This window comes from Vulpes lagopus, chromosome 15 (assembly GCF_018345385.1).
Source record: "Vulpes lagopus strain Blue_001 chromosome 15, ASM1834538v1, whole genome shotgun sequence".
NCBI lineage: Eukaryota > Metazoa > Chordata > Mammalia > Carnivora > Canidae > Vulpes > Vulpes lagopus.
The window spans coordinates 7,286,309-7,297,005 of record NC_054838.1 but is presented as its reverse complement, the minus strand read 5'-3'; the positions used below and the strand labels follow the sequence as shown (position 1 = coordinate 7,297,005).

General features: G+C 55.3%; 1 protein-coding gene across 1 annotated transcript in view; it reads left to right on the top strand.

Moving 5' to 3' along the window:
• Positions 1–1,177: 1,177 nt before the first annotated feature.
• SLC6A5 (solute carrier family 6 member 5) overlaps positions 1,178–10,697 on the top strand; it is a 55,310-nt gene continuing 45,790 nt past the window's right edge. The window contains exons 1-5 of the mRNA XM_041730322.1: positions 1,178–1,210; positions 1,317–1,763; positions 4,698–4,836; positions 7,454–7,585; positions 7,924–8,097. Coding sequence (XP_041586256.1) covers positions 1,199–1,210; positions 1,317–1,763; positions 4,698–4,836; positions 7,454–7,585; positions 7,924–8,097 — 904 coding nt within the window. The 5' untranslated portion in view covers positions 1,178–1,198. The remainder of the gene's footprint in view (positions 1,211–1,316; positions 1,764–4,697; positions 4,837–7,453; positions 7,586–7,923; positions 8,098–10,697) is intronic.

Below are 10,697 nucleotides of genomic sequence, written 5' to 3'. Positions count from 1 at the left end.
GAAGGTCGGAGCCCTGGGTGTTGGCTCTCTGTGCATCACCCGAGGTGGGCAGGAGGTTTCTGAGGCTGTGGCCACCCGAGGGCTGTCCTGACAGCGATCCTGGGCACCGTCCTCCGGCGACAGCCAGGTGCCCTGCTGAGGCCAGCCGCCCCGAGGCCCAGGGCTACGAGATCAGCACGCTTGCTGGAGCCAAGGGACTTAGACTCGGTGCAAACCAATTGTCCTGATCTGTGCATTTAGGAAAGACCGGTTAGAGGCGCGCGGTTGAGGTGAAGGTGATAGGATTATTCTTGCGGTGTAATCGTGAACGGTGGTGGTGATATTCAGGAAGCCCTGAAAAATGACACAAGGAGAGAAAGCAGACAGAAAACCCACTGCCGGCATTTCTCTTCATCTGAAACCCAATTGAGAAAAAGCGAGGGAAAAGGAGCCCTGAGTCTTGGCCCCCAAGCAGGTGGAGGGGCATGAAGGACATTAGACTCCTGTGATTAGTTACCGGAGGGAGGAGGAGAATTTTAAAACTTTGCGTGTTCTCTGACAAACCCGAGAATCCGGAGGCGAACATAGGTCGCGTAGGAGAGCGAACCTGGTTACTATCTTGTGCTGTGCGTCCGGTTTATTACAGTGGTTGTGGGGTTCTTCTTGTTTTGATCGCGATCCTTACCCCTGCCTTTGCTACCTGGAGGGTGGGGATGGGTTTCCAGCGAGCGGGGATTCGCACAACCGTTTTGGCCCGAAACACTCGCAGGTGCCAGGGCATCAGCTTTGCGGCCACAGCTTGCCTATAGCTTATAAAAGAAAAAAAAAAAAGCAGCAATGTGCATTATTGAATGACAAAGGAAATGGGGCGGAAAATTAAAGAATCTTTCTACAGTGGTGATGGGGAAGTGGGCACCCTACAGCCGTGATGTGAAATCCAAAGAGGGCCAGGAGCAGGGCAGCTGTAGGGCTATTCCCACCCTCTTTCTTCTCCCCACCCCTCCAAAAACAAAAAAACAAAAAACAAAAACAAAAAATGCACATTTTCGTCTCTTTTCTTAGTTTCCCCACCATCAGGGGAGAATATTAACCGCTTTATGCCATCTGGTTATTGGCAAGATGGGCAATTGAGAAATAGCTCTTGGAGAAGAAAAAAAAACCCACCTTCCAGGTTATTCCCTAGATCCTGTGTCTGGACCTGAGTGGTGAACGTCGGTATATGCAGGCACAGGTATTTTTGCAGCAGCCTGACTTCGTTATGTTTTACTTGTGTGCGTGCACGCGTGTGTGTGTGTGTGTGTGTGTGTGTGTGCACGAACTTCCCCTTGTGTTTGCAGGACCAGGACTGCGGTGCCCCCGAGGAAATGAGTAAACGACCCGCCAGCAGCCTGGGGGCGGCGCAGGGGCCCCTGGAGAGCCCGCGCGCGCCCCGGACCAGCCCGGAGCAGGAGCTGCCCGCCGCGCCGCCGCCGCGTGTGCCCAGGTCGGCCTCCACCGGCGCCCCAACTTCCCAGTCCCCTGACGCGCGAGCCCGTGAGGCCGAGAGGCCGGGAGCGGGGGCCTGCGCGGCCGGGGGCGCGGGGCCCGGCGACGCCCTGCAGTGTAGGATCCCGGCCCTGCGCGGCCCCGAGGGGGATGCCGCCGCGAGCGTGGGCAAGGGCACCCTGGAGCGCAACAGCACCCCGGCCCGGGGCTGGGTGAATATGAGCCAGAGCGCCGTGGTGCTGGGCACGGATGGGATCACCTCCGTGCTCCCGGGCAGCGTGGCCACCGCGGCCGCCCAGGTAAGCGGGGTGCGCTCAGGCCGCGCCGCCTCCGGCTCCCCGGGGGCTCGAGGCAGCCGGGCCGCGGCGGGTGCACGTGTGCTGATGGGGAGACCGGTTGGCAGTGCCAGGTAATGGATGCGGGAGGCAGCTGCGGGGCTTCGGAAGCTCGCTCTGCGCTGGGGTCCCCGGTGCGGGCGCGAGGGCTGCAGCGACCCTGCCAGGGAGGCGGAGAACTCGGGGAGCTGCCCTGCCTGCTGCGCCTCCCAGCCTCGGTGGCCCCGGAGATGGGGTGCAGCCTCCGTGAGCAGTGGAGACCCATAGGTGTATGAAAACAGGACCCCCCCCTTTCATCTATGAGCCTTTCCTTTAAGGTGTTTTCCCTTAATTATTTTTTTAAAAGATTTTATTTATTTATTCATGAGAGACACAGAGAGAGAGAGAGAGAGAGAGAGACAGGCAGAGACACAGGCAGAGGGAGAAGCAGGCTCCACGCAGGGAGCCGGACGTGGGACTCCATCCCGGGACCCCAGGATCACGCCCTGGGCCAAAAGCAGGTGCTTAAACCGCTGAGCCGCCCAGGCTGCCCCTCCCTTAGTTAAATTAAAAAAACACAAAAAACTAAAAAGGCTCTGTCAGTTGAGCCTCCGACTCTTGATCTCAGCTCAGATCCTGATCTCGGGGTCCTAAGTTCAAGCCCCAGGTTGGGGTTGGGCTCCGTGCTTGGCCGAGCCTACTTAAAAAAAATAATGTTTTTTTTTTTAAAAAAAAACAATAGATACCAGGAACACTCCACAGAAGGCAATAACAGTTTAAGGACTGCAGCCTTTTCACTTAGAGTTACCAGTCGTCACATGAGAACTCTGGATGAGAAGTGGGTTCTCACGAAGCTACTTCTGGAGCCTCAGGACTCTTCTCAAACCCAGTCAGCCCCTAATACTGTCATCATAACTTTGCATATTTTGGTGTGTGTGTGTGTGTGTTTGTGTGTGTGTGTGTTTAAGGGCACCTATCTCAACTGAATAAGTTCCATGCCCCCACAAACCTGCACCTACCTCTGGGGTTGATCCTTTACACTCAACCAGAGGCATGAAAAACCCACAGAGCAAACCCCAATCCTGGGTTAGGAATAAGGCAACCATTACCGGTTACCGTTACCCTCTCCCACGTGTCCTCTTGCCTGTTTCCATCTCCCTCCAATGCTCCTGCCGGTCATCTCTTCCTCTCTCCACCTGCCTCCGCTGCTTTAGCTCTTCCCTTCCCAATCCCGGTCTTTTTGCAGTCTCCGTCCCTTCCCTGGGCTTGGGGGCTAGGCAGGTATCCAGTAATCCGGGGGTGAGGGGCTGAAACAAAACACCTGCCTGCAGGAGATTTCAGGTGGATACGGCCCTTCTGTTCATAGTCAGTGTTTGCACACACACACACACACACACACACACACACACACCTCCACGGGCCCACAAAGCAAGAGCCCAGCCGATAGAATAATAACTGGAAATGAACGTACACTTAGGCTTTCCCACTTGCCCCTGGTTCTGGAGTCCCCTTCTGGTGCATTTGTCTGCAGGCTGGAGCTGCCCCTGACAGCATGTGCCCCACAGCGTGACCCCAGGTGGAGGCAGAAAATGATTTCAAACGCCTGCTTACCCTCCGCACTGCGGCAAAAGCAGCTGGAACTCCCACCCTTTCGGCCGGGAGGCGTCTGGGTGGGTGGGGCCGGAGGGGCCGGGCCTGCAGAGGAGCGCAGGGCGGTGTTGAAGACGCTCAGAGCCCATGAAGCCCTGCATTTGCCTATTTTCAGCTCTGCCCGTTTTTTTTTTTTTTCGGTTCTTGCCTTTCTGACACCTACCTCGGCCCTCCTCTCTTCCAGAGACTTCCTCCTCTCCTGACAGCGCCTTCACCCCGTGCACAGCCTGGGGAACAGTGTGAGGCTAGCAAGTTGCTATAATAGGAAATGAAGTACGACAGAGGCAGGTGGAAGCCCAGCAGTGACTTGGGTCCCTGGAACCTTTATGTGGTGTCCGGGTGTCCTGAACGTTCTGAATTTATTTCAAGTGGCTTCGCCCCCATCCGTCTCTGCTTAGTAGTGAGGCATTCCAGAAGCAGGGCCTGCCCCTAGGAGAGCGCCCGAGGGTGAACGTGGAGAGCTGGGCCTCCAGTGTCCACGGACTGCTGGAGCTGGAAGGTGCCTTGGGGGATAGTTATTCTAAGCCCCTTGTTTTACGGAGGAGCACAGAGCCTCAGAGAGAGCAAGTGGCCTGCCTGGGATTAGCCGGTGCTGGAGTTCAGACCCGCACCCACCTCTCCCTCCTGCCCATTTCCCTTTCCCCGGCGTTGGGAGGTGCCCCCCTTAAATTAGCCCACCAGGCAGTTTCCGCCTGCAGGCTTTGGCAGAGAACGTGAGGCAGGGGCTCTGGCTGGCTTCAGGCGTTGCAGCTCTATCTCTGGCCTAGCAGGCTCCAGAGGGAGAAAGGGCAGAGGAAGGGGTGTGTTGAGGGTTTTGGGGGAGGGAGGGGTTGGTTAGGGATCTGCTTGCTGGGGGTTCTAGGCATGATATTGGGGGGCTGCTTGCCAACTGAAGTCGTGGTCAGGGGTTGGGGTTGGAGGGACCTGCTTGCAATCAACCAGGAGGTTCGAGGTTTGGGGGCTGCTTGCGGGTGTGCCCTGACTGCAGGGTTCGGGAAGGAGGGCTTGAGGGGTCTGTTGAAGAGGAATCTTCAGATCACCATTGGGAGCCTGCTTGCTGAAACACTCTCTGGTGCAGGGTTGAGGGGTGAGGGCCCTGCTTGTAGATGCATCGTCTCTTCAGAGTTGGGGTCCTGCTTGCCAATGCATCCTCGGTTGGATAATGGGGGCCTGCTTGCTCGGAAAGACCCTCAGCAGGGGGGAGGGGTGGAATGGGGCCTGCTTGCCGACCCGGGGCTGTTATCCGACAATGTGCTTTTCCGCCCCCAGGAGGACGAGCAAGGGGATGAGAATAAGGCCCGAGGGAACTGGTCCAGCAAACTGGACTTCATCCTGTCCATGGTGGGGTACGCAGTGGGGCTGGGCAATGTCTGGAGGTTTCCCTACCTGGCCTTCCAGAACGGGGGAGGTATGGCTTTTCCGGTCTTTCCGCCTGCGGCGCGTCGGGGTGGGCACCTGTGGGTTGGGGAGGCGCCCAGAGCCCCGGGAATGGGCTGGGAGGGGAGGCGCAGAGCAGCCTCCTTGCGCTCCAGCCCCATCCCCGGGAGGCATCAGTGCGAAGCCAGAGGGCAGGAGCCACTGGATCGGTTGGCACTAGATCCAGGGGGGTTTATCAGGAGATGGAGCTCAGGGGAGAGGCTCGACTCCGTGATCCCAGCCCTCCATCTGGCTTGGGGGACTGCTGGGTCCTGAGCCAAGTGGGCATTGACACAGGGGAGTTCAAACTGACGGTGTTCTGGTAGCAGCATGCTCTGTGCACCTTAGCCGCAGCATCTGTGGGGTCCTGGACACCGAATTAAGGATGGGTTAAGGTTATAACCTGGAAATCTGAGCCTACAGAGGAGACTTTGGGAACGGGTATTCGAATCATGCAGGATGAAGGCTGCAGGCGAACACAGGGGTGAGTGGAGAGGAGCTGGGGGTTGTACTTTCAACAACCTCTCAGAGGTGCCCATGCACATACATCCTCTTGGGCACAAGCAGGACATCTTTTGACTTTAGCAAAATCATTTGACCAAAAAAAAAAAGTTTTCGTTTCATTTGTCTCAGCTGGGTGGAAGAAGCTGCTTTTGAAGGAAAACCATTTCTGAGATGGTGAAGATGCCAGGTGGGCACGCACTAGCTGCCAGGCCTCTAGAATCCGCTGTACCCCTTATGTACAAGGAAGAGGGGCCAAGGAGGAGGGGCCTAGCACATTCAGGGTCCGCCTTGCCTGCCCTCTCCACCTTGAGGCTTCTTGGCCAGTGGCCTGCCCTCCCCTGCACTGCCCAAACTGACAAGTTCCCCTGTAGGAGTAGGAAGTTACAACTAGGGGACTCCCTCCCAGGGCCAAAGAGACCCTCACCCCATCAGGTTAGAGTGTTTATTTTTTGTTTTTCCTTGGGTGGGCTCCAGACGGTAGACAGGTGCTGCACCATGGGATGATTGAAACAGAAAAATAAGCCTTCTCCTCTACAATTCCAAATTAGGACACGTTGACAAGTACTTATGAGGACTGAAGCTTATTTGCAATCAGAGATGCCCTGGAAATGGAAGAACGTGTGCACTGGCCACACAACTATAGGCTCCCCAGCTGGGTTTCCACTTGGTTTTCTGCAAGAGTCCAGGGTGCAGGAAGTGGGCCGGAGATGCTATAATAAGGCATCCAGTGACAGGGAGCCCCCGGGACACAAGATGGGGCTAGGGAGGGAGCTTCAGCGAGGGGAGTTCGGCCCCTGAAACTGCCAGAGGTCCCCCCCCCCCCCCCCCCCCCCCGCAGGGATCTGCAAAGTGTGGGTCTGCGCCTGGCCCTGGCCCAGCGGTTCCAGGAGCTCCTGGAGGAGCCACCGGGAGGGAGGAGGAGGCGGGCTTTTCCGCACTGCGGCTCCCAGGCGCAGCAGCCCTCAGGAGCACAAGAGAAGGATGGCATGATGCACGTCTTTCTCAAAAATCCCCTCTGGAGAGGCTAGAGCAGGACCCCTGGTTTTACTCTCCATCAGCTGGAGGCTGCTGCTGGGCCTTCCTTGCCTGGAGAGGCCCAGATGGGAAAGGTTCTTCTGCCGGACAGGAAGCTGGAAGAAGGGTGAGCAGAAAGAGGGGACCAGAGAAAAACCAGCTTTTCCTTCCGTGGAACACAGTGTTCTGGGCTCTGGCCTCCCTAGTGCCTCACTTGGCTCTGACCAACTGTCTTCCTGGTCCAAGTCCTTTCAGAGATGATGGCTGTTCCCCCAAAGCCCTCCCAAACCACCTGAAAGAATCATTGAAGGGAAAGAACCCCAGAGGACCTCCAGCAGTGTGTGGAGGCCTCCCGACTGCTACCGTCCTGGTTGGGGGACAGGGAATAAAGAGATGAAGGGTTGACGACCTCAGGGGGCTCCCAGCCTAGATGAGACACCCAGTAAATATTGCCAAGTGCTCAGTGCCTGGGGAAGGTATTGTGGGAGGACCAACAAGAGAGATGGGGAGCTTCTTGGAGGAGGAAGCATTGAGTTGACCTTGAAGGACGGAAGGGACTTTTATGTGGAGAAGGAAGTTGAGAAGTGCGTGGAAGCTGCTGCGGTGGTGGGGAGAGATTCTGACCACTTGTCTGGCACAGGGGACCCAGCACCGGTTGGCAGGAGGTGTGCAGGTAACTGGGGTCATTGCACAGAAGGGCTCCTAGAATCTACCGCAGCAGATGTTAGGTCCTTGGAGGGTAGAGATGTCGAGGAGAGGACACCAGATCTGGCTCTGGCAGTGAATCAAAGGTGTGGATTTGTTGAATGCCTAAGACTTTAATCTGGGGGCATTGAAATGCTATAATAAGAAGAGCAAAGGATAAAACTCAGGCAGCACACAACCCCTAGTGATGCATCCAGTGGGGAATTGCAAAAATGTGTTTGCAGGGTGCTCACACTTGGGAGAGGAGGGGGTACCCGTGGCTGAGCCGAAATACAAAGGTTTCCTGGAAAACAAGGGAGGGGGGCAGCTCGCACCCTAGAGGGCGAGTGTGGGCCAGGCCAGCCTTGGTCTCCCAGGGCTCCCACTTCCCATTCTCTCTTCCCAAGGTGCTTTCCTCATCCCCTACCTGATGATGCTGGCTCTGGCTGGGTTACCCATCTTCTTCCTCGAAGTGTCACTGGGCCAGTTTGCCAGCCAGGGGCCAGTGTCTGTGTGGAAGGCCATCCCGGCCCTACAAGGTGAGTCCACCCTGCCTTCAGCCTTCTCAACCCTATCCTGCTCTCTCTGGCACCTGGCATCCTCCAGAAGTGGGGGGGGGGCTGCTTTTGTGAACTGCAGAATTCAGGGTTTCCTTTATCTGATCAGTTCCACCTCTGGGATCCCTCTGATTGCCCCTGGCATTGCTCTGTTGCTAGCAGAATGCCTCAAGGGTCCTTGAGAGACAGTCCGCTCCACTGTTGGCATATCCATCTGTAAAAGAGAGCCAGCACCTAGCTGCCCACCTGTTGCCCGGCTGTAAGAATTCCCTAGGATTTGGGGTGGGAGGACTCAATCCCTGGCAATTTTGCTTCCGCAGGCTGTGGCATCGCAATGCTGATCATCTCGGTCCTGATAGCCATATACTACAATGTGATTATCTGCTACACACTTTTCTACCTGTTTGCCTCCTTTGTGTCTGTGCTGCCCTGGGGCTCCTGCAACAACCCTTGGAACACACCAGAATGCAAAGATAAAACCAAACTTTTGTTAGGTAAGTCCGGATATACCTGCGTTAAGTGCCGGGCATAGAGATCGAAACGATTGAAACCACATGTACTTAGTTCTAACATTTCGAGAGCTCATGGCTCAGAGGAGGAGTAATCAAAATTTTGTTTGCTCATGACTAACAGGGGGTGTGTTGAAAAAGGCAGATTTACGGGCCCACCCGATAGTGTGATACATTAGATTTGGGTGGGGTTGGGAAATCCGCCTTTTAGCAAGGTCTGTGGGCAGTGTGGTTCATACGCAGGGTATGGGTTGAAAGCAGTGGGGTCCTAGAGCCTAGGAGAGGTGATGCTTGTGATCCTCGGTCCACACTTCCCTGCACACTGCTCAGTGCAATGAGGTGTGTCTGAGGACAGATACTGGACGGGACAATCTCTGATCGAAATGTGCGCAATGTGGTACCTAGAAATGGGGACGTCTTCGCGGGTGGTCACGGAGGGTTGTTCAGACCTGAAGTCCCCGTCGGGACTTTGAGGGCTTGCGGGGAGCTGTCAGCTTGCTGGATGGAAGGCAAGCAGGCGAGAGCGAGGAGGAGCAGGGCAGACTTGTGGGCAAGGCCTTCTGGTCTAAATGACACCCGGCCCCTGACAGTCCATGGGTCTGGGTCGGGTCACTTCTCTCTCTGGGTCAGCATGTAAAGTAGATGTGACAATATTCGTTATCTTACCTACTTTGCGGGATTGCCATAAAACAAGAAACAAAGCACATGGGCGCCCTATTTTTTTTTTTAAGATTTTATTTATTCATGAGAGAGAGAGAGAGGCAGAGACACAGGCAGAGGGAGAAGCAGACTCCGTGGAGGGAGCCCGATCCGATGGGGGACTCAATCCTGGGTCTCCAGGGTCATGACCTGAGCCGAAGGCAGGCACTAAACTGCTGAGCCACCCAGGGATCCGTCTCTAAATTGAGGTGCCTCCGTCACCTGTGGTGTCTGGTCGTTTCACTGGGCACCAGTAAGCAAGTGGTTGGTGTTTTCCCAGTGGATCTGTTCTTCCCCTTAAGCTCAGTCTGTGCTGAGGTCAGAATGCTGCGATCTCCACGTGGTTGGCTCTTGTGTTGGCCTCCGAACCAGCTCCTTTGCCCTCCTCGCCAGCACATTGCAGAACGAGGGTGTTATTTAACCCTTTGAGTGTATTAAGAGAGAAAGATTAATTCTTCCCTCCCACAGCCCCAGGGACATGCACGTCCCTAAAGCAGTAATGTTCCCTGGAGTATTTTTACACACGTTTATGACATCCACAGTTGGTTATGACCAACCTCCACCTGAGAGAGGGTTTTTTGTTTCGTTTTGTTTTAAAGACATTTATTTATTTATGAGAGACACACAGAGAGAGGAAGAGACACAGGCAGAGGGTGAAGCAGGCTCCACGCAGGGAGCCCGATGCGGGACTCGATCCCGGGACCCCAGGATCATGCCCTGGGCCGAGGGCAGCCGCTCAACCGCTGAGAGGTTTTGAATTAGACTGAAGAAGAGCTAAAACTAAAGACATGTGCCCAGTAAGTTCCAACCCTGTGTACCTGGAGGTGCTCGGGAGCAGGGGGTGGGGATTTGTGGAGGTTCCCAGGTGTGTGGCTCACTGACGGTGTGACCCAGCGTGAGTGTCGCTTCGACTCTCTGGGCCTCAGTGTTCTCATCTGTACGGTCTCCATGTGGATGGGTTCGTGGGTTAGGGCAGCGGTTCTCAGCCAAGCTGCCACACACCAGGAGCATCTGGGGGCACCGACAGATCAAAACATCCCTTAGGGGCCACGTCAAACCAATTAAATCAGACGATCTGGGGACGCAGTCTAGGGATCTGTAGTTTTCCTGTCCCCCAGGAGCCAAAGAACTACTAGGCTGGAGTCGGCCCACACGCCTTCATGAGGAGGCCCTCAACCATTTTTGGAATGGGGTGCCCACCTGGTGGCCCTGCCGGCCCCGTGGTCACCTCTGCACCGTCGCCACCGTGGCTGTTCACAGATTCACCACCAACAATTAGCTGCTGGAATGGTTTCCTAGAACATTTTCCGGAATGTAGGATCTCGAATGCAGCGGTAACCTCAAGGTCATCCTAGAGCCTTGCTTGTCCTTCCCAGATTGTGCCCGGGAGGAAAGTCACTTTTCAAAGGACTACCTCCTGGAGGAGGGCTGCTGGCTGGGTTAGGCTCCGCGGGGAGTGTCCCTGGGGACCTACATCAGGAACCACGTGAGCGGCGGTGATGGGTGTCCTGCAGCTGTCCTCCAGGGGTGCGGTAGTGCAGAAACAACATCCTCTTCAGCCAACAATATCCACTAATATTTCTGTAGCACCTTCCCACTTAATGGTAATAGCTAACAACCCTTTCTACACACCAAGCACCATAGTAAGTAACCCTTTTACTCATATTACCAACGTACAACAAACCAACACATGGCTGCTATTACTTCATTTTATAGGTGAAAAAACTGGAGTTCAAGGTCATAGAGCTAGCTCTATGATAGACCTGGGATTTTTTAAAAAATGATTTTATTTATGTAATCGTGAAAGACACACAGAGAGGCAGAGATACAGGCAGAGAGAGAAGCAGGCTCCAAGCAGGGAGCCTGATGTGGGACTTGATCTCTGG